This window comes from Nuphar pumila, chromosome 11 (genome assembly GCF_984573655.1).
Source record: "Nuphar pumila chromosome 11, dmNupPumi1.hap1.1, whole genome shotgun sequence".
Classification (NCBI taxonomy): Eukaryota; Viridiplantae; Streptophyta; class Magnoliopsida; order Nymphaeales; family Nymphaeaceae; genus Nuphar; species Nuphar pumila.
The window spans coordinates 111,407,594-111,431,662 of NC_143259.1; the positions used below are offsets into that span (position 1 = coordinate 111,407,594).

Consider the following 24,069-nt stretch of genomic DNA (forward strand, 5'->3'; position numbering starts at 1 on the left):
TTCTAAGTAGGAAAAAATCTATCTGACTCGTATTAACCCCACTTTTAAATGTTACTAGGTGAGACTCCATCTTCCTAAACCAAGTGTTTGCTAAGATCATATCATAGGACAAACCAAAATCTAAAATCCTTTATCCACTTTCATTTCTTTCTCCTATACCATAGCCCTCATGGATACTCTCAAATCGATCCCTATTAATGCCTACATGTCCATTAAGGTCACCGCCGATGAAAAGCTTTTCTCCATAAGATATCCCTTGTACTACTCCATCTAAATCTTCCCAAAATTGATGCTTAATGGAATCATCTAAACCTACTTGAGGTGCATAAACACTAATAATATTAATAATATCCGTACATAATACTAATTTAATAAGTAAAATCCTATCACCCTTCCTACGGACCTCAACTACATTATCTATAAACTCACGAGTCATAACAATCCCTACTCCATTCCTATTCCTATTTATTCCTGTATACCAAATCTTATATCCCCAAGGTTCTATCACTTTTGCTTTCTCACCTACCCATTTGGTCTCTTGTAGACATAAAATATCAATCTTTCTCCTACACATAACATCTACTAATTCTACCAACTTACCAGTTAAAGACCCTATGTTCCAAGTGGCTAACCTAATTTTATGGTCTTGGACTAACTTCTTTACCCCCACCCGTCTAACAAAGTGAGGGAACCCTTGCCTATTTGACACCACACCCGGGCGCTGGTGTGATGCGTCGCTTCTGGGCGACGACTTTGCAACCCTTGCCCATTTATCACTGCCTCCGGTACTAGAGAGTACATCGTTTCGCTCAGTAGGGAACGCCCCAACGAAATTCTGATATTGGTTCATTTTCATAGGGTATGACTAAGTTTTTTATGCTGGCTATCACTGGCCTACCGCAACCCTCCTCCTTTATCCGGGCTGGGGACCGGCAGTGTATAACTAAACAATTATACACAGGCGGAGTTTTTCTTTTCATTGTTCTAATAGATTAAAATATCTTGCCTACTAAGTCATTTTCAACATGATTCCCTTTATTTGGTATCAATGGTACAATCAGAATTGTTTCAAGTGGTTCAAAAATTTGCATTGCATTTGATTTCAGGTTGCCCTCATTGTATTTCTTTCTCACATTGGAAGTTTTGTGCCAGCGGAGGCTGCCAAAGTTGGACTCACTGATAGGTCTATCTTTGTCAAAACTCAAAAGATTATGAGTTTGAATGAATTAATATTGCTTCAATAGGTATCAAGAAGATGCACTTATCATTTGCAACTTTCATAGGATATTTTGTGCAATGGGAAGCAAGACTGTATCTAGTGAGCAGTCAACATTTATGATTGATCTGCATCAAGTTGGCTTGATGCTGAGGTTTGGATGAATATCCTTTCTGCATTAAATTTGTCTAATTCAATGGCATGTCTATTTTTATAGAAATGATTTTTTAGGAATGCGACATCACAATCTCTGTGTTTGTTGGATGAATTTGGTAAAGGAACTCTTACTGAAGGTAGAGACTGATCCTAATACCTTTTTTATTTTTGGACCTCATTTTGTCAATGCACTATCCATGTTTATGATGTCTATGTCTCCTAATAATGTTTTCTTCATGAACTGTTTAGATGGTATTGGTCTCCTTGGTGGAACCATACATCATTTTGCTGCCCAGGATTGCCCTCCTAAGGTTGGACAAGAATTGATTTTTTTTTGTTTACACATTGATTGTGTATTTTACTGGTAGATTTCAATGCTAAAAAATTTATTTGTTTTTTTATGAGCATTATTGATTTTCGTTTCATATGTGATGCTTATCAGTGAGTAATTTTCCATTCTTTAAATGTGTTCCATAATTTATTTTATATTATGAATGTATGCCATTGTGCCTCTTGAGAGCTTCCCCCTTTGTGGGTTGTGTTGTGTTTTTGCCATGGTAGACATTGTTTTTTATTCTTGGAGATATCATTACATGTAATAAAAGATACTGTACAATTGTGTCTCTATAATGAAACTGAATGCTCTGAACAGAACATCCCTTTTGGCACAAGGAATTATATAGCAGAACAGCCCTATAACAAGATTGCTACTTTGTCAAGTTATTTAGAGGAAGCACATTTGTGCAAATGGCACTTCAAAATTGATGTTCTTATCGTGAGTGATTTTTGAAAGTTCAATTGTTTCAATGTTGTGGTACTTGGACATATTTGTACAATGGCTTAAATCTTCTTTCTGCTAGTGGTTTAGTTTCCTTCCAATCCAGCCTGCATTTGTGTTGATTGACGTTTTGGCCTGACATAACTAGACTCCACATATGATATGACATGTAACTCACAGTTTCTTTTCTTTTTGTGCATTATCTCTGATAAGCTTTTAGTTGACACAATTAAATTGGTTGACAGGTTCTAGTATGCACACATTTGACTGAGATATTCAATGATGATATCTTAGCAAAGGTTAATGTTGCTCCCTTCTTCTGGCACAAAAAGTTATTTTTACATAACACCACCAGGATTGATTTGGATATATGTCTCAGCATGATAAAATCAAGTTTTACACCATGAGTGTTTTGCGGCCTAATAGTGATGGAGAACAAGGAGAGATTGTCTTCCTTTACCGGTAGCTGTTGTTTACTTGTATTTCCCTTTTTCATTGTTTATTTTGCAAGATTTACCTTTCTTATTTCATTAAGGGCTGTTTGTTTCACCCTCCACTTTCATGTGAAAGACATCTTTCACATGAAAGTAGCTAAACAAAAACCAAGTGGGAAAGAGAGAGTGGGACCCACACATTTTCCACCCAAATAATGGGTTTCAATGGAAACCCGTGTCACACCTCCGGACCTCCCCCCCTTGGGGAAGCATTTTCCGGCCAACGGGGAGATTTGGAGGGATTTCAGTTTCCACTGATTCTCCTTTCTCCAGCATGAAACAAATGACCCCTTGTAATGCATAGACCACTGCAATATACTAAATCAATCTCATTCTGGCTGCTCAGGCTCGTCCCAGGACACACTCTTTTGAGCTTTGGTATGTCCTCGCATATCATCTAAAATTTTGAAGAACTGTTGAATTTGATTAGCCTATTCATTTCAGTTCTGTTGCTTATTCTGTAGGTTTGCATTGTGCGCAACTTGCTGGTATGTTCCAATATGAATTATTAGATATAGTCAATGGTAGTGCTATTATTCCTAAGGAAAGAAGGAAAAAGAAAGAAAGAAGAAGAAAGGAGAGGAAGAAAAAAAAAAGAAAGGAATGAGGAGAAAAGAAGACAACCATGTCTCAACCTCCTAGGCCCTACCATCGAAACCCATAAGGTGGCCCTGCATGTATCCTGCCTAGGCACCACTTTTGACAATGAAGGGTCTTGTTGCACCTTTCAAAAGTGTTCGTCTGCTCACACCATGCAACTAGAACCTTCCTCTTATGCTACATCCTCAGTGTGTTCTCTGGAGTCTGGAGCTCAACATAGTACCACATTCAGTCAAGGAAGCATTCATCATTATCCAGTTGGAAATTCATGGGCAGCAAACACACACGTGCAGCCAGGACCTAGCAAGACCTTGTTAAAAGATCTTCTGTTTGATTTACGCTTACAGAAAGAAAGAAATAACAAACGAGATGGGTTTGTTGATGTAGGACCCTATAATTTCCACCCGGTTGGAAGAGCAATTATGTGCCACTTCTACCCATTCAGTGTAGCCTATTTGGGTTCCTCACTCCCTTGTTCAATTGATGGTGCTCTTAAGAATACATGGGTCCTTCTGGCCAAATGGAGCATCAGATTATTTGACTTATATTGATATATTTTGTTACTCTAGTGTTTAATTGGCCAATCTATAATTGATGGAACTAATGTTTTTCTCATAGGTTTGCCTGATGAAGTGCTGCAAAGAGCATCCTTTATCCTGAATGCCTCGGAGGGTGACAAACGAATTGGCCGCATTCGTAGTGAAAATTTATCATCTAAAGATGAACAGTTCAAGGTAATCTTTTATGTGCGTGGAATTATCTTCTCTTAATTCTTTATTATCGTACCATACATAGTAAAAGAATCATTGCTTTTACTGAATCCAGGATATAGCAGAGAAGCTGCTGGCTTTTGATGTTTTAAACGGGGATCTGGCCCTATTCTTTAGTGATATTTTGCCATCTAAACCATAGAGTGAGATTGGTGTACTCTTTCCTGAATCCAGGATATAGCAGAGAAGCTGCTGGCTTTTGATGTTTTAAACGGGGATCTGGCCCTATTCTTTAGTGATATTTTGCCATCTAAACCATAGAGTGAGATTGGTGTACTCTTTCCTTTCTAGATCAATTGCCAGTATCAATGATAGTTAATTGGTTGAAAAATTGATTAACATGTGCTGATACTTTCTTTCATTCTTAATCGCTATGGTAGTCACAGTTTATGCCTTTCCTTTGTGGGGGAGAAATTGTTGCTCAAAAAGAGCTGCTAAGGCTCTGTTTGGGAGTTAGAGATGGGAGGAGAGATATGGTATTTAATGAGGGTTTAATTAATACCACCTCCTCCCACAGGTGTTTGGAAACCCTGTTTCGGGAGATGAGAATGGTGCTTAGATGGAGTAAGTATAACCCCAAACGCCTTGCACACTCCTTTGATCCTTTTAAAGGGTTGTAGGAGTATAACACTGTATACTGGAATAGGCCCTCAATTGATAAGGAGGCATCAGACCCGAAAGGCCGCCACCTGAAAAGGAATTGAGCAGCAACCAAATCCCATGCTAGAAGATCCGCACAGCAAGAACCTTCAAGAAATCCACCGTGCAGAAGAGCAAAAGATGAAGCTGTCGATAGGTTAATTGTACCCCATTCCAATATTCATCCGTCACTCTTCTGGCCATCCCTCTATTGTGGCCATGTGATGTGGGAGTTGGGAAATCCGTTAGTTATCAACAAAAAATACGCTGTTGCGACCTGTTACTGGGACATGCCATTTTTTGGCAGCATGTCCCTGGTGACATGTCCAGAACCGTGTGGACAGGCGCACTGACACAAATAACTATGTTAATAATATTTTCCCAAACTTTGCGAGATGATGAGTGCTCGTGCCCGCGAGTCTTTGTGACATAGGTTGCGACCATAGTGACAAGTTAAAAACGATAAAATATCCACAGCCAAAAACTCGTGAGAATTTGAAAAATCTTGCATTTTTTGGCAAATAAAATTGAAAATGTAAAAAAACATTTTTATAAGAAATTATAAATAAAAATATTAAAAAATAAAATCCACATGGTTTTTTCACGATAAATAGCTGACAAAAACATAAATATTGTGTTTGAAACGTGATATTTATATTTTTGATGAAAACTTGCAAAAAATTGAAAATATCATGAGAAATTACCGTTTTTAACTTTTGGGTAATTTTTCATGATATTTTTGTGAGACTTTCATAAATCTTGTGAGATTTGTCACTATGGTTGCAACTAGGGGCATGGGTCGGGTTTGGTTTGGATCCATGTGGAATCAAACATGGACCTGATTTTTGGGTATGATATCGGTCCGGATTCGGGTCTAATGGGGTCCAGTATAAGAAAAACCATACTAGAACCTGATAAGAACTACATGAACCGGACCTGGACCATACCCGGTAAAACCATATTTTTTATCATTTTTACATTGAAAACTTGTGGGCCTTGATCGGAACTTGGGTTGGGTCAGAGTCTAGTATAAAATTTTACAAACTAAACCTGGGTCCATGTATTAATCGGACCCGAGTCTTAATTGGCTCTTCTTATTTATCACCATACCCGAATCCTACAGGGTTTGGTTCGGGACAGGTCTGGTAAACCCTACCCGTTGACACCCCCAGTTGCGCCGGACAGTGTGTATTTTCAAGATGCATATGGAAAGGGAAATGGAATATTGCACCACACGAAAAACAATGGATCAAGTTAAGAGGAAAGAGTTGCAAGCCCGTGCACGTTTTCCTTTATCCCTTAATACCCCAGCCGATTGCCCTGGTGGTGTTCAAACACGGTTCCGTTGAAGATGGCAGTACCAATCTCCTCACTTTGGAACTGCATAATCTGAGACTTTATCTCCATTTTACACGAAGAAGAGCCGCATTTTCCTTATTGGTAGTGAGAGAATGTGCCTGTCATGTGATTATCACATGCCCTCATAGTGGTCATACTGTTTTTTTTTTGTTACACGGAAAACCTGGCCCCGATATCTGGTAGATCTTAGATCGACCCTCCAGGGGGGTAAAACTCTGCAGCTACGACCTTCACCCCTAGCGCCTATGCTGAGCTTTGGCTTTCAAAACCAACTTTGCCTTTTGCCAACAACAGCAAAACCATCCTTAAGGTAACTAGACTTCACACGACAGATGAGTGTGTTTGTCTTGAACTTTTGAAATGTAAGGACGATTTTGAGAAACCAAATAAGGCAGGGCCTTTTTTGAGAATCATTCATAAGGTAAAGATGATTATGGAAAACTCTTTATCATTCTAATAAATTGTATTTCTTTAAAAAAAAAAGAGAATAAATAAAATCAATTTGTTCCATTTATCAATCATTCTTCCTTACTCTTATTGGTCAATATTAAAAGTACTTTAAAATTGAGTCATTAACAGCCTGATGAAGTGCTGCTTGAAAAAGTCAAGGACTAGTAATTTTTTCAGAAATCATAATCATATAGATAAAAATTTGTCTCAAAACAAAAATAAGCTTATCTCCACTTTGTCCACCCAGCATTAAACCTAATACTGACATATTTACCAAATCCATCATATTATTCTATGAAAAGCATAAAGTTGTTAAACATATGTCCACTTAATCTTCAATATCATGTACCAATTTCCCAGACCGTGCATAGACCCATTTTACCAAATAGATTCAATGTAGAACTGCTCATGTAGAATTGGAGCAAAGTTTGATTGAGGTCTAATGTACCAACCAACAGCCAATATGGATCTAACAGACTTAAGTTCAACTTAACATATTTGGGTTCATGAAGCTTCAAGCATATGATGGTAGGACAACCATTTGCTATATATTGAAGGTCGGATTATAGGACAATCAGTTGGGAACTTGCCTCCTACAAAGGTCCATGAGCAGTAGGCTATCCATGCTCTATATGCCAAAACACAATTTTTTTTTTGTGTTAAATCACCACGTCCATGGCCTTCATCACCACCATTCTCTGTGCACACCTATAGAGAGAAGGATAGATAACAATGGACTGGGTGAGTTTATTTGACGTGCATTACAGTAGTCTTGCCACCGTGCTAGGTCTCACGCTGACTATCACGACTGATAGAAAAAAAAACTGCTGACCCTGAGTCTCAGTTTTTTTTTTTAAGAAGGCGAATTATCAATTTATATTAATGTTTTCAAAATACACAGCCAGATAATACACTGAAATCTCTGTTGCAGGCCCTAAACGAATGACGAGTTGTCATTCGTATGCCAAAAAACTTAAAACGGAACTCGCTGTGGCTGCATGATTGCAGGCATGATGCTGTCTTCGATATTGCAGGATTTCAGTTTCTTCACCTCCCTGAACTCCCTGTTTATTTTGATCTTAACAGAAGGCTAGTATGGGGCAACATCATAAAAAATAATTTTGTTTCGATGCAGTCAGATCTGCGGTCGCTAGTAGAACCCAGCACCTCCACTCGTAGTTGCCCTTACTAAATCGCGAGGACGGCGATTATGTTCTGTTTGACCTTTGTTCCAGAAAATATAATGCAGTTCCTCGAGCCATTTGCATTCTGCAAAGAGATGCACTGTGGTCTCTATGGCATTTTTGCACAGCCTGCACCTACTTGCGAGACGAATGCCCATGCATTGGAGATCGTTGTTCGTTCTAGCTTTGCTGTGGAGCACCAACCACCCAAACAATGCTGATCTTGTAGGCAAATCGCCCCCCCCCCCCCCCCCCCAATGGCTGCGATCAAGGAGTCGTGACTGACCGTGCACCCTGCGCTCTGTAACATGACGACACCATGAAAACCTCAGCTTTTTGGTGCTCCCACCATAGACTGCCCTCTCTGTTCGTGCTTGCCAACGAAGCCGTCAGTTCCTGTAGTTGCTGGGCAGTGGTGTTGCTGTGACATCGATCTACAATGACCTGCCATTGGTCCACGTTCGATCAGCTGCCCCGCACCGTGCTACCGTTCTGCTGATTTGAAAATGCTCAAGGTACTTCTGCCGAAGTTGTGCCACTGCAATCCAGGCGTCACTCCAAAATTTGGTTTTTTGTCCATCTCCCACGACCACCCTCACGCTCTCTATAAAGAGTTCAAAGGCTTCAGCAACCGAAGCAGGTTATATGTCACACCCTCCCCCCGAACAGGCAGATGCGTGTTCGTGGGTCATATCCCCATGTTTGTCAGCATCAGTTAGCGGCGGAGTTCGGTGTAGTTGCAAAAACTTAAGTACCCTTTTCGCCATTGGTGCCATAAAACGATGATTCTAGAAAAGAAGCGGTTGTAAAGACTTAAGTACTCCAGAGATGGTTATTTAAGACCCAGTTCCTGCACTGCAGGATTATCCGAGAAAGGAATCCTCCTAAATAAGGCCATGAACATCAACCCTCTCTCTCTCCTTTCTTTTTCTGCCTCTGTGTACATCCAGCAAACGAACCTACACTGCTCTATCAAGCATTGACTGACCTGCACATTGACTATAGCATGGTTCAATTTGATGAGTTGTGGAGCCTGATTCAGAGTTTTTGCCTTTACAGGAGGGAGGGGGGGGGGGGGGCGCTCCCCCAGCACGGGTTTCGTTGCGCATTCAACGGGCGGGGGGCCAAGGGGGGCGCCCCTGGCGGAGGGTCTCTGGGGGGCAACGCCCCCCAGAAGAATTTTTTTCTTGGGCCTTGTATAAATTCTTTCTTTTCTTTACCTCTTGTAACTGTCGAAAAAGAGCAATAAAGTTTTTTCTCTGAGCGACCATGATTTTTTACTCCCTCTCGGATTTGAGGGAAGGTTTTTTCACGTAAATCTATGTCATTGTGTTTTGTTTGATCGTTTTTGTTTATTTTTTTCTTTGGTTGTTTCTTGCTCACGGTTTTTGTAACACCCTTTCCCATCATTGGTGTCATGAAATGACGATTCTAGAAAAGGATACTTTTTTTTTACTACGCGATTTATGAAAATTGTATTGCGGTTTGCCTTTTTTTTTGCAACGCGATTTAGCGATTTATGAACATCACATAGTGATTTGCGGGTTTTTTTTTTTTTGCTACTTGATTTAGCGATTTTTCATTTTTTTTTGCTACGCAATTTTTGTAAATCGCTACTCGATTTAGTGATTTTTCATTTTTTTTGCTACGCGATTTTTGTAAATTGCTACTCGATTTAGCGATTTGCCATTTTTTTTGCTACGCGATTTTCGTAAATCGCTACTCGATAGCGATTTGCCATTTTTTTTCGCTACGCAATTTTCCTAAATTGCTATTATGTGTAAATCGTAAATCGCGATGCAGAACTCCGTCCCCTTGAGCACGATCTTCGTCGTGATCAGTCTATAGTCGTTAGTTATCCCGATGGCAGTCTTGAGGTCCATGATAGGAAAGCCGGAGAGGAACGGACCATTTCCGACGTTGGCGGGGAGATGGGTCCTATCGGAGAGCACGATGCTAGAGGTCGAGATAAGGACCTCACGGTGCCAGAACCCGACGAAAGCCCACCAAGACTTGCGGGTGAGAATGTCCGTGTTGAGCAGTGTCAGGGTGGCCTGGAAGGCATAGCCTTGATCGAAAGTATTGCCGACGTAGGGGTAGACGGATTGTACTTTGAAAGACTCTGTTGTAGATGTACTGGAGGAAGATTCTGTTGTAGGTATCCCTCGAAGGGGCGGAGGAGATGCCACAGTCGGTTGCCCGTTGGACGAGGGTAACATTTCGGCCACTGCTAGCAGGAAGAGGATGACGGTCGTCGGATCTTTGCCTCCCTTAATTTTTTCTCTAGAGAGAGAGAGAGAGAGGGTTTTATAGTATTTCACGGAGAAGGAATAAGAAGATGACGACGGAAAGTTCAAACAGAAAAGAAAAAAAGAGCGCTTCAGGTTCGTTTCACTGAGTCTGAACATGTATTTTTGTAAATAGCTACGGGAGGACATTTTCATCAAACTTATATCTACCTTTTTTATATGTTATTTTATTGTAAAGTCATCGTGGGTAACATTGGCATATGAATTATCGCGGGTCCCAAGATATTCCTCCATACACATTGGAACACACGCAAATTTGTTTTGAGGAGAGAACCCACAACACCCACCCTTCAGCAACCCTTTCCAAAAACTCAACCCAATTTCAAGGCCAACCTTAGAGGCCATCCTTGCTTCTCAGTACTCCCACACATCCCCCCCCCCCCCTCTCTTCTTTCCCTATCAACCACCACCACTTCACCATTAAGGCTTTATTGAAACTACTTAGATCCTTGAGCTCCAATCCTCCCTGCGAGAATAGTAATGTGACAACTTCCCAACCTACGGGTGCTGCTCTTATCCTCATTGCGGCAGCACAATGGGCCAAGCCAACCGACCAACCATGGGTTGGGTTTGGGCCAAGGTTTTAAGCCCGGGCCCCTTAAGTACCGGGCTGAAACACAAGCCGTTATATACCTTATATACGTGAACCAGGCCTGGGTCAGCTTGATGGGCTTGCGTTATTTATTAATTTTTAATAATATAAAAATATAAAAAATTAACAATTGCATAGTAACTTAGTAACTATAACTATTTACCTAATTAGTTACATTAATTTTATAAAAACTAGAAAAATAATTAATTGGGTGCATGAAAAGTTGATAACTTGTTAATTATTACTATTTACAAATAGATTTGGGTCAGGTCAGACCAGGCGGCCCATTCCATGGTCTGCACTTCAAACCTGCGCTTTTTAAGAACTAAACCAAAACACAGCCCATTAGTAAACAGGTAGGGGCACACTTAAATCCCGACAAACCGAGCTCTAAACGGGCCTCAGGCGATGTCCACCCCTACCCATTGCATAAGAACCTGTTTGAAATCATGTTTAGCCTCTTGAGAACTTACTTAGGAATGAAAAAAGAACCCCATAAAGTGTTGTGTGTGCTTAACTAAGATATTCCTTCCAGCTTTCGATAGCACCCTAGATTTCCACAATTCAGTTTTGCAACATTTTATGTCCTCTACGGAAGACCAAAGATTTGCTTTCGTGACCCCCTTGTGTAGTGAGATCCCCAAGTATTTCATTGATAGTTCTTGCTTCTCGCATTAAAAAATACTTCTAGATGTGATCTCGAGATTTCCCCTATCATCATTGAATAATACAAAGCTATTCTTTTTGGAATTTACTCTTAAACCCAAAATTTCAAAAAATAATTCCTAAGCTTTTTATGTTTTTCTCACAAACTTCACAACAAATTAAGACATCATCCGTAAAAAGAATATGCAAAAAACATTGCACCCAGTAACTTCACCTCTTTATGCCCCAGAAGGGTTTGGCGTAGTGGGATCAAATCTGATGGACGTCACCTCTTGTGCAAGTCATAGTGTGGCAACTCCCTGGGGTCAAGGGGTAAAACCATAGAGTTTGATCGTTAAGTCTGGCAGGCATAACAAACACGGCTAGGTCTTTGATCATGGGGGTGGTTTTTCTATGTAAATATAAAAAAAAATCATCCCTTTGTACATCTTGTATCTATTGGCATGTTGCAGCAACACCTTAATTGCTAAAATAAAGATAAGAGGCATGATTGGGTCCCCTTGCCTCAACCCCTTATCGGTTGAAGAAGGGCTATCCGATTATGCTAACAGAAACTGAAGAAGACTTCATATCGCTTTAATCTATTGCACCTATTTCTTCTTCACCCCTCTTTTGTAAGACTTTTAATAAAAAAATCTCAAATTAGTGAATCAAAAGCCTTTTAGAGATCCAACTTCAGCAGAAGACATTTTTTTTTAATGTACATTATATGAAACTGCTTCATATGCAATAAGACACCCAATCATGAATTTTTTATTAGGTACGGAAGCACATCATAGAGGCCTACCACTTGATCAATCATCTACATGAGGCGCACAATTAACACACAAGTAATCACCTTAAGTGGGGGTACCCAACAAGGACACTGGTCTAAACTTGTTAATCTCATTTGTCCCTTACTTTTTAGGGACAAGAACCAAAATAGACTCTCCTACTTTCTTGCCAAACGTGCATTGTTGTGGAACTGATCTCAATTGGAAACCCGTCTGCCCCTGAAGCCTTATTGTTTGGAAGCTCTCATATTGCTTGTTTGATCTCATCCACCAAAAACGACCCAAGCATCTGCCCTTCCATTAAAAGAACCCATACATACCCCTCCCGTAAATCAAAGGATTCCTACACCAACGACATTGTGAATACATCACGAAAATATAATCACCGGCAGCCCATATGATTTTCTCCTACTTCTATATGCACCCCTCAATCGGCAAAGCATGATAAAAGTTTTATCTTCAATTAAATGATGCATACAAGTGATTTTTTTTTTGTCCTCATGTTTCATCTAATGAACTTTGGATTTTTGCCTCCGTATTTCTTGTCACATTCACCATTCCGAGATGCAATCAATCAAAAGATCATACCTCTCATTTCCTCCCTCTCCCCGTAAGGTTTTCCCCGTTTCTAGCCATGCTATCTTATAGTGATTTTAGCTCCTCTTTTCAAACTTCTATTTGTTAGAAGCTTGGTGTTTTCTCCCTTTTTGACCACTCAATTAATTTTCTTCATGTATAATCCATTCTCTTGACCAACCTAAGTGCTTCCCAAGAAGTTTTTTGTGGTTGAGCTCACCATTGTCTAATTTTTTCAATAAGGCATGGGTCACGCAACCACCCTAGCTCTAATCTAAATTTACAATTGTTTTTTCATTGGATAAGTTTAATGGGTGCATGATCCGATATTGTAATTGGCCCTATGACAACCCTTCTATCATTTATTTTCACCACTCTTTTATAACTATAAATCTGTCAAACTTTATTAAGCAGTCAAAAAAACCTTTTTAAGGACGATATAGAGAGGCTATAAACTGAGGTTAAAGTGAAAAATTCATTGGATGTTGGTTCATTAATGCATATAGTAATCGAGAACCTCCCTCGATCAACTGAGTTGCACCTAATGCCACACACACACCGGACCTTCCCACTGACGAAATAAAATCAAAAGAGCAACCCAGCCAAATCCAATTTAGAAACCTGACTCCAATGCCCTTCATTTTTGTCTCCTAGATACAAATTATGTCCACACAGCAAACAAAATTTTCTTGGGACACCCAAACTCCTTATGTTCCATTTGCATTTAAAAAACAGCATATGGTTCAATGAGCCGTACCAGTGCCCCCCGCTTTTTCGATTCTGACATGATTTCCGGCTTCAGCACTTCCCATAGTTTTATTTTCAGCTTAGTCATCACCTCTTCCAATGTCATCTCATTGCCGAATTGGGGGACCCACCCGAGTCCATCTTCTCTAGGGGTGGCAATTTCTGACACTACCCGCCAACCCGCCTCTTAGGCGGGTTCGGGTTAGGCTTAAGCCAACCCGTTTAATAAACGGGTCGACCCGTGTAATAAACGGGTCGACCCGCCAACCCGGCTGACCCGTTTAATAAACGGGTTAGGCGGGTGGGTCAACCCGCCAACCCGTCTGCCAACCCGCCAACCTGACTACCTGCCAACCCGATCCGTCAACCCGCCAACCTGACCCGCCAACCTGAAAACCCGTTTACCCGACCCAACCCATTTATTAAATGGGTTGGCGGGTCGTGTCGGGTTACCCGTTTATTAAACGGGTCGGGTTCGTGTTTGCCACAGCTGACCCGTTTAATAAACGGGTCGGGTTCGGGTTGAGGTATGCTGACACGCCAACCCGCCAACCCGACCCGATTGCCACCCCTAATCTTCTCCCCCTGCACTTCCCAAGAACCAATGGTACTTTCAATGAGGATCAGACCCAAGTCAATGCATTGATCCGAAAACTGGATCGGATTTGGTGGGATATGACCAGGGAGGGCCTGCTTGTCACTACCCATATTATGCTCCTTCACCAAAGGCAACATCTTTGATGGGGTGACACTTGGCTTTCCTCCAGCAATGTGGGGCCCATGCCACAACAGGTGGGAATGGTAGAGGGGGTTTGGCAACGTTGGCATGTGGAGAGGGGAGTTCAAAATTGCGAGCCCCACTTGCCAAATAAAACCCCGACCTCTTAACGGTTTGGAGGGCCACAAACACAGGAGGGAAATAAAGATGTTGTGGGTTCCCTACCTTTAATGGCTTCCCATTTTCAAAACATATGAGCTGATATTTGATCATTTGGGCATCCAGCCCAATCGACATTATAATAAGATGATGGCAATATATTTGATTTTTCATATAGAATGAAGGTCAATAGTGGTAAAATTTTTCATCGTTATTGTTTTGTTTTTCGCCGCTATTGACCTATAACGGTATTCATCGCTAAGAAATGACCTTTATTGATCGATAAGAGTAACATTTATATGTTGCCTTTAAAGGGTGACCCTACACCAATGAGATAGGTCCCCAAAATTTGAAACACTAATACCAGTGAGGTGGCCTATAACGATGAGGTTGTTTTAACGATGGGATACTTTATAATGGCGAGATTTTTGGCTCGTTGTTATAGGCTACTTATAAGTTATACCATTCTTGTATCGCTGTTATAGCCTATAACGGTGGGTGTTAACTCGTCATTGTATACTATAAAAAAAAAATTAAGTCGTTATAGGCTGGCTATAATAGTGAGACATGGATCTCACCTATAACGACGACACAAGAATGTCTCTGTTATAGGCTTTAAAGTTGTAAATTTAAAACTAAAAATTAGTTTAATTTTTTTTTAACAAAAACTTTAAATATATAGTTCAAACATAGATCCTCAAAAATTCAACTTAAAACATACATCCCAAAAAATTTCATTTCAAATATACATGTCAAGTTAAAAAACAAACATACACTTTAAAAATACAACTCCCCCTCCCCCTCCCAAACATCATCTTCAAGCCAACAATAAACACACTTCAAATACAAATTTACTATATCATCTCCAAGCCGGCAACAAACACACTTCAAATATAAACTTCTTACACTTCCTACATCCTTCAAGCATGCAACAAAAATATATACTTTTAATATTCACATCAATCAAAATTTAATTATAACAATTGCATCAAAAAAATTAAAAATAAAATTTTTATTAGATTAATATTTACTTGAGACAACTCTAGAGAAAGGGATTACATCTTCTTCTCGTGAAATATCACTCACCTGTGTGATCTGAATACAATATAAAAAAATATCATAAATAAAACTGAATTAAAAGCTCTAAATAAATAAGATTTTTTCTTAACGTAAATAAAATAATGAAAGTCAAAGACCTGATGACTACTTTTACAATCGTACCAATAAGTGATGAATCATACAAATAAGACTCGATCACTGTTTACGTCCAATGGTTTCATCATACGTGGGCTCAGATTAAAGGTTGATTTCTTGAAGTGTCAAAAAAGTTATATAATATGCAAAAGCATAAACTTGTAAAAGCAGCAAACTATACAACTGAAAGACTTGAACAACTAATGGATAGGCAGCGAGTTGCAAATAATAAACAAAGGTAGCGGGCTGTTGCTTTTACAAGTCTATGCTTTTGCAGAATATAACTTTTTTGACAATTCAAGGAATCAACCTTTAATCTGAGCCCGCATATGATGAAACCATTGGACGTAATCAGTGATCTAGTTGATCTCCAAGTTCCAAGACTCACCCAATAGTTAGTCGCTTTCTGCTCCACTCACAAACTCGCTTGCTTCCTCAAGCTCTTCTAGAGAAGAGACAACTCTGCGTCTACACTATATGCTGGTTGTCTACCCTTTTACTGCCCCGGTAGTAGCGGAGCACTACTGAGCAATTCATGGCTAACTTTTCACTGACGGGTGATGTATGTTTTTCTCAAACTCTCGATCTCTGATTGAGCAAGCAACTAAGCCAAGCAACCTAATCGTTAGTGGGCTTGGGGTGATACTTTCTTTTAATGCTCAATTTAATCTAATTAATATTAATTGTGCTCTTTCTTTTGTGAAGCGAGAAGGCTGGGCAGGCAGAGCAGCCCATACAAAAGGACCGGCTCCTCTATTACCCCTGCAGAAACAGTTTCAGACCTGAACCGATTTTCAAAATGATTGAGAGAGACTTCAATTGAATTGAGCTGAATCGGTCAATTGTATGTTTTTTTAAATCACAAAATTATAAAAAAAATTTATTAAAGAAAATGACCGATTCAACACTGATTCAGCTTGAATCAGGATGACTGCACGATTCAAAGTGATTCAATGTTGAATTGGCTGATCTTTTAAGGGGGGCAAATTGGCCCATTTATCAGATCGATTTTGAGTTGATACAATACTGATCGGCCGATCCAATTTGATTCCAATAACATTGTCTCATCTAAAATACTGGAAGCTCAAATACTATCTCCATAACAATCAAAGCCAACAATATACTACTGAAACACTTTGTTACATTGAAAAGAAATACAACTGAAATACTTTGTGAGACCTAGCAAAAGCAAAACACCACAAGGATCCAGTAGAAATCCTATGGATATGCTTCAATGACAGACTGCAGGGCCATAATGTGTGTGATATTGTACCGACTAAACCCAGCATTTTCAAGAAGGCTTTGCCACTCCTCCGTTCTCTCTCTCTGTCCCGGTAGTGAACATCATCATTTCTAAGTCAAGTCCAAGCTTTGCCCTCGTCAACAAGTCATCTTGCTTTGCATCTACCACAGTATCCAATATGATTATTTTCCCCCATTGGTCGGAATGGCTTTCTTGCAGTTCCTCAAGATCTTCAAGCATTCATCATCACTCCAGTCATGTAGAATATACTGTCAAAGATGATTGCCGTGTGTTAGGCAAGAAAAAGTCTTTTCCTATATATAGGAAAGCTTTTCTAAATTTGGGAACCAATCAAGTACTGAGAAGCGAGCGCAGTTCATGCACAACCCCACTCACATTCGTCACAAAATCTCATCAAAATGTCATTAGAATTTTCTTGAAATGGAAAAATCTTCAGGTAAACTAAATTAATCTGTTTTTCTCGGAATATATATATATATATATATATATATATATATATATATATATATATATATATATATATATATATATATATATATTGGTTTTAGTTTATTCATAGTTTTTTTTGCATATTGTCTCCCATTTTAAGATCTATTCTTGACTTTGTAAATTTGGTGAAGATATGCTATTGTTGAAATGAGAGTTTTTCATATTTATTATGTGCAATTGAGTAATTGGTTCAGATTTTGCTGTTGCTACTTTTGAGGTCTTTAAACTAACGAGGTTAATGTGCAAATTGTCTAGATATCATGTTTGATCCATGGGAATCATTCCTTCATGCGTACTTTGTTTTAATTAATTGAAATTACTTCATGACAGTTGGGCATAACATCCATTCTTTTATATTGGATAAATTTCCTGTGTACATGCGTTCAATTGAGGCAAGGTTTGAGTTTTGACACTAAATCCTTCCCTCTTTTTTTTTGTGTGTAGAGTGGGGTGCCCCGGAACTCCATTCTATACGTTTTTTTAAGAGAGGGTTCTCTATTGTTGATGGATTTAATTACCACTCTCTCGTCGATGTAAGTAAAACCACTAGCATTCTTTTTAGATTGTGGATGCTATGACACCCATCCATTAATCATTGCATATGTATTTTTGGTAATACATATGCATATGAGTACTCATATGTATGAGCTCGCCCATACAAATCTTTTTAATGCTTATAATAATTTCTTTTTGGTGTAAACTATGAATGCATATGAAGTTATAGGTTCATATTTCTTATTTCATGATTTTTTCTCAAAACTAAATGCTTATGTAGTCTAATGCATATTTTGAGATTTGTTTCATGTAAGATGCTCATGAAGATGTTCTATGTGCGCTTGTGAAGGTTGGTGAACATATGCATGTCCCTTGTAACTGGAGATGCAGTCCAACAGAGATTCCTCAGATAATAAAAGAAGTAATCGCTTAAGACAGTTGAAACAAAGGAGTTTTTGCTTCAGCCCAAGGTTGCCAGACTAGAAATTAAGCCGAAGCAGAAAACAATACAAAAAGCAGAAGCAAGCGATGTATTTTGAAATGTATAAGAAGCAAAAAGTGAGGAATAAAATAATTGAAAGTTGAAATAGAATGCAAAAAAAAAAAACTAAAATAAAAATGACTATTCTTAAATTTTATGAATTTTTAGTGTAAGAATTAAATTTTTAACAAAATCTAAAAATGACATTGCCAATCTAGAGAAAGCACATTCAAGTGAGCAAGAAGAGTAAGAGAACACATAGAAAACATGAAAATAGAGTGTGAAAACATATATGAATTGATGAAGCATGTAGAAAGCATAGGAGAAGCGTCAGAGAATAGAGATTTTCATCAAGTTTTGAAAGCAAAGACTACCTCATTTTTTAAGCAAGTTTTTCGAAAAGCGAACTTTTCACTTATCTAATAAGATTTTGGTAACCCTACTTCAGCCTATGTTTACAATGTTTGTCTCATATTGAAGGGATGTTGAATTCTAGCAAAGCCCACATAGGACATCGTAATAACATTTATCTCCTCCATCATGCTTAAGGTATCATGCTTGCTTCAAGTTTGTCATTTTATACATTTGTCTACATTTTTTTTTAGAATTTTTTGCTTATCCACCCTCTTCTTTTTCAATAAAATAGAATTGCCATGTGTGCACATGTTTGTGTATGCTTGCATTGCTGGTGAAAACTTTTAGGAAAATTTTCAAATTCCCTCAAATGTTTCGGCCTAATTCATTTGCCGACAAAATGCTTCAAACTTTGCAAATGCTCATAAAAGTTTTTATTTGGATTAATCAAATGACCACAATCATAAATTAACATTGGGTTGTTGTTGAGTTAACCTAACTCATGCTGTGAAGTTATCATTTTACCACTATAAATAGAAAAATAAATTGTATAGGATTGTCAATTGAATGTATATAGCAAAAAATATTACTTTTAATGATACTTGAACCATTAACCTCCTAAACATAAACTACAACTCTAACCACTACAACATAAAGCTTATTGTTGATAAATTTTTTGGAAATAGTTATATATTTAGATTGTGATAAGCCAATCAACCCAACAATCACACAGATGTGATCTACATGCTTAATTTTATAAGAATACACTCTTGAATCTTCTGATTATGACAGGTAGTTAGGTTTTTATAAGATTCAAAAATCAATGGTCTACAATTTTCAAAAATAGTCAATGCTTAAAAAATCATGTTTTTTTTATCAAAAAACATGATCCAAGTGTCATTTTTTAGCAAATCAACCATGACGAACACATCTGAAAAATCAGATTTACAAAAAAACAACCTGAAAACCTTATTTACTAGTGATAGGCTCGCGATAAGCTCAAAAAGTGTTAGGCAGCCATCACTTTTTCCAAATCTATGTAGACTCAAAATTAAGTGGATTAAGTTGTCAGATCTAAATGAAAACCTTAAAAGTCACATAGTTACTATTATAGCAATAGTTGATTGATCTTGAATCTTGAATTAGTAAAAATTTTGTCAACTATATATAATCGCATCGGCTTTTGAGTCAAATGAAAATGCATTTAGTTGGTGTTCAGATATTTATTGGATCCACTATTGAGGAACCAAACAGACCCAGTTGCAGTTGCGTTATAGTGGGTCGAGTAATTGTTGGGTTTATTCGCTTATCACAATCTAAATATATAATTGTTTTCTAAAAATATTAATAAGCTTGATGGTGTAGTGGTTAGAGTTGTGGTTATGTTAGGGAGGTCAATGGTTCAAGTATCTTTTTTGGCAATATTTTTTGCTAAATACATTCAGTTGATAGCCTATATGTTTTATTTTTTTATTTACAGGGGTAAAATAGTAACTTCATGACATGAGTTACGTTAAGCCAAGAACAACCCAACAACATGAGTTAAGTTAACCCAACATTAGTTTATGATTAAGGTCATTTGATGAACCCAATTAAAAACTTTGGTGGGCATTTGCAAAGTCTGAAATGTTTGGTGTCAGGATGAATTAAGCCAAAACGTTTGAGGGGTATTTGAAAAATTTTCAAACTTTTATTACTATTTTTTTGTCTTTCCATGATACCGTCCACCGTCTTTGAACTTTAACAAATAAAACAACAACAACAAGGGTTGCAGCCACTACTTGCTGTATAAGAACAACTAATTAAATCCAGGCAGTCAAGTTTGAAAAAAATATAATACTGGATAGAGCTAGCAAAATAATTGCAAAGAAAAAACAAGTTTCATTCTTATGGGCGTCACTCCTTTCCTTATGCCAAAGCAAGACGACTCCCCCGCGGTTTGGACTGCTGAAACAGAGAAGGAAAGTAAAGCAGTTATAACAAGCATGACTAGGTCTCCATTCCGATTGTGGTATCCTTGTTCCTCGTGGAAAAAGAAAAAAAAGAAAAGAACAAAGCATGCAGCAGCCACCTTAACGACACAATGCCTTTGGAAGCATCCTTTTTCTATAATAACGAAATTTATAAAATGTTTAATCTGGATCCCCATATGATGTAATCAACCATTGTGCTTCGATAAAAGGAAAACAAGTAATTGATTAATCATTGTTACGTAAACAGTAGATCCAGTTGTTGCAAGTTGCATGTCCACGACAAAACAAAACCAAAACTATACAACTGAAAGATTTTTAACAACCAATGGATCGGTAGCAATTCAAGTCTTAACTCAAATGCTAAGGACAGAGAACATGTCCATAACAAAAAAAGGCCAAAACCATACAACTAAATGACTTCAACAATTAATGGATAGGTATAAGGGCGGGGGTGGGGGACAAGGTCTTTCACCCCGGCCCTGTCTCAAAATCTTGCCCTCCATCTTTACTTTCATCTTCGCATGGGTTTTGATTTTAACTCCGCCTCCATCCCTTATTCATGTTTTTCATCCCCGGTCCAAACTGAGCAAGGCGAAGTGGCGACCATTTTTCCTCGATCCACTATTATCCCTAAAGAAGGATCAGAAACGGGGCAAGGCAGAGATCGAAGATGGGGCAGGACGGGGGAAAACATAAGTCCATCCCCACTTACATCCTAGCACGGGTTTTGATTTTAACCTCCATCCCCGTTTTATGTCCTCCATCCTCTATCCAAAAGAGGAGAGGCGGGGCAGGACCCATTTCCCGGATCGACTGCCATCCCTAGATAGGTAGTGAATTGCAAATAATAAACAAAGGTAGCTGGTTGCTACTTTTACAGGTGAATGCTTTTGGCAGCATATAACTTTTTTTTACGCTTCACGGAATCAACCTTATAATATGAGACCGCATATGATGAAACCATTGAGCTTCCATAAAAGGAAAACGAGTAATTTGTTCAGCGTGATCTAAACAGTGATCCAGTTGGAGATCTCCATAAAAGGAAAACGAGAAATTCAGCGTGATCTAAACGAGTAATTTATAGTTAGTCGATTTACGTTCCTCTTAAACTTGCTCGCTTCGTCAAGCTCTTGTAGAGAAGCGACGACTCTTAGTCTAAACTATATGCTAGTTGTCAGCCCTTCACTGCTCCTGCAGTAGCTACTGAGCAATTCATACCCAGCTTTTCATTGACGGACGGCAGATGGTTTTGCCAAACTCTCGACTCCAGATCGAGCAAGAACCTAAGCCAAGCAACCTGATCGCTAGTTGGATTGGGGTGATACTTTCTTTTAATGGCAAATCTAATCTGAGTAATAATAATTGTGCTCATACTTTTGTTACTCGAGGAGGCTGGGCAGGCAGAGTCTCATCGGAAAATGCATTGTAAGACATAACAATCAAATGCTGAAATATTCTCATCTGAAATGCTGAAAGCTCAAACATTATCTCCATAACAATCAAAGCCAACAATATACTACTGAAACACTTTGTTACATTGAAAAGAAATACAACTGAAATACTTTGTGAGACCTAGCAAAAGCAAAACACCACAAGGATCCAGTAGAAATCCTACGGATATGCTTCAATGACAGACTGCAGGGCCATAATGTGTGTGATCTTGTACCGACTAAACCCAGCATTTTCAAGAAGGCTTTGCCACTCCTCCTCTGTTCTCTCTCTCCCGGTAGTGAACATCATCATTTCTAAGTCAAGTCCAAGCTTTGCCCTCGTCAACAAGTCATCTTGCTTTGCATCTAGCACAGTATCCAATATGATTATTTTGCCCCCATTGGTAGGAATGGCTTTCTTGCAGTTCCTCAAGATCTTCAAGCATTCATCATCACTCCAGTCATGTAGAATATACTGTCAAAGACGATTGCCGTGTGTTAGGCAAGAAAAAGTATTTTCCTATATATAGGAAAGCTTTTCTAAATCTGGGAACCAATCTAGTACTGAGAAGCAAGCGCAGTTCATGCACAGCCTCGCTCACATACGTCAGAAAATCTCATCAAAATGTCATTAGAATTTTCTTGAAATGGAAAAATCTTCAGGTAAACTAAAATTAATTTGTTTTTCTCAGAATATATATATATATAGATATAGATATATGGGTGCTTCTATGGCTGTACACACTTGATTTATCTAGATTTAAGCTCCAAGAGAAAAATCTGACCATTGGATCATGTTTAGCATGTTCTATTTATTATTTTTATGTGTGATGTTGAGTCAAATATAATGTTTTAGACAGTTTTTAAACCACCCTTATTTCATGAATTGTGAGCCATTGATTTGAAATAGAATCTATTAGACATGATAAAACCTTCTAACATAATAAATAAACTATGCTAAACACATCTATATGGCTAGATTTACCATTTGGTGGCTATATCTATGAAAACAAGAGTGTGTACCACCTTATGGTATCATGAAACAAAACCACCGTATATTTTCCACATATATACCTTAAAATATAAAAAATAAAATAAGAAAAAGTATGCAAAGAAAAGGAAATTTTAAAATAAAGAAAACATTAGCTAGCATCACATTATTAATGCTGTTTTATCATGATATTATATCTATATGTGATACTTACTAAATATTGTGTTTTTTTGGGTTGTTTCTCTGCTTTTGAGAATGTATACCATGACAAGATCACAATATTTTCAAAACATCACTGATATTCAGCGAGTAGCATACGCACACATGCATACTTTTTTGTTTATTCTGAAAGAAGTCTCTCACAGACACAGAGACACATGCATATACAGAAAACGCTTCTTTGCACAGTGCACATGCATGCGCATACACACACACAGGCGCGCGCTTATTTAGGCACCCACGTACCTTCATGAAAATGGCATCAGCACTAGGGACATAAGCAAACATATCTCCTTTAACAAAAGTGACACCAGGGTAGGGTTCTGATACAGCTATGACATGCGGGAGGTCATAAACAGTGCACTTGATCTGTGGGAATGCACCCACAATGTTCTTGGCTGCACCACCCGTGCCTCCACCAACATCTACCAATGAACTCACACCTTTGAAAATGCTACCAGCGTCTCTTATGAGCACTGGGATCACCCTCTCTGTATCATTCGTCATAGCATCATTGAAGACCTTGCTGATGCCCTGGTGCTCAGCTGCGTAATCAAAGAAGCCGACCCCCATCTCCTTATTGAAATGAGATAAACTGCCACCTTCCATACAGTTGACCAGGGAATGTGCTAGGGATGTATGCAGCTTGTCTGTTAACCATGTTGCCATTGGCAGCATGGTCTTATCTCCATCTTTGAGAAGGAGTCTAGAAGTAAGGGTGAGTTCATACCTTTCCTCCTCACCTTGTACATCAACCTTTGCGAAGACCCTCATGTGCACTAGGTAACGCATCAGCCGGTGTAGCATGTCTTGATTGATTGGCTGGAATTGGATGGCAGCACTCAACTGGGTGAGGCTCATGGGCTCGCCATGAGAGTGTATGATGTCTGCAAGGCTAAGTTGCATGGCACATTTTAAAGCCATGGTGTCAAGGAATGCAAACATGTGGCACCACAAGCGTTCTTCTGGCTCTTGATCTCTTGTTGTATCCAT

General features: G+C 38.7%; 2 protein-coding genes across 2 annotated transcripts in view; one reads left to right on the forward strand and one right to left on the reverse strand.

Annotated features, from left to right (window-relative positions):
* The window catches only part of MSH5 (MUTS-homolog 5), a 226,713-nt gene extending 222,369 nt beyond the window's left edge, over positions 1 to 4,344 (forward strand). Inside the window, exons 25-34 of the mRNA XM_089980394.1 lie at positions 1,107 to 1,183; positions 1,284 to 1,370; positions 1,448 to 1,509; positions 1,622 to 1,683; positions 2,396 to 2,449; positions 2,530 to 2,612; positions 2,991 to 3,022; positions 3,109 to 3,132; positions 3,863 to 3,978; positions 4,070 to 4,344. Coding sequence (XP_089836520.1) covers positions 1,107 to 1,183; positions 1,284 to 1,370; positions 1,448 to 1,509; positions 1,622 to 1,683; positions 2,396 to 2,449; positions 2,530 to 2,612; positions 2,991 to 3,022; positions 3,109 to 3,132; positions 3,863 to 3,978; positions 4,070 to 4,156 — 684 coding nt within the window. The 3' untranslated portion in view covers positions 4,157 to 4,344. The remainder of the gene's footprint in view (positions 1 to 1,106; positions 1,184 to 1,283; positions 1,371 to 1,447; positions 1,510 to 1,621; positions 1,684 to 2,395; positions 2,450 to 2,529; positions 2,613 to 2,990; positions 3,023 to 3,108; positions 3,133 to 3,862; positions 3,979 to 4,069) is intronic.
* A 17,703-nt stretch (positions 4,345 to 22,047) lies between these two features.
* LOC149822843 ((RS)-norcoclaurine 6-O-methyltransferase-like) lies at positions 22,048 to 24,069 on the reverse strand. The gene is made up of 2 exons (XM_089980395.1): positions 23,323 to 24,069; positions 22,048 to 22,341 (listed from the first exon to the last, which is right to left on the reverse strand). The coding sequence occupies exons 1-2, from the start codon at positions 24,067 to 24,069 to the stop codon at positions 22,048 to 22,050; spliced, it is 1,041 nt and encodes a 346-aa protein (XP_089836521.1).

Excerpts from the sequence above, each read along its gene's own strand:
- LOC149822843 (XM_089980395.1), bottom strand. The coding sequence starts at position 24,069 with ATGGATACAACAAGAGATCAAGAGCCAGAAGAACGCTTGTGGTGCCAC. Across the intron at positions 22,342-23,322 it reads CTGATGCCATTTTCATGAAG|TATATTCTACATGACTGGAG; the intron begins GTACGTGGGTGC and ends CGTCTTTGACAG.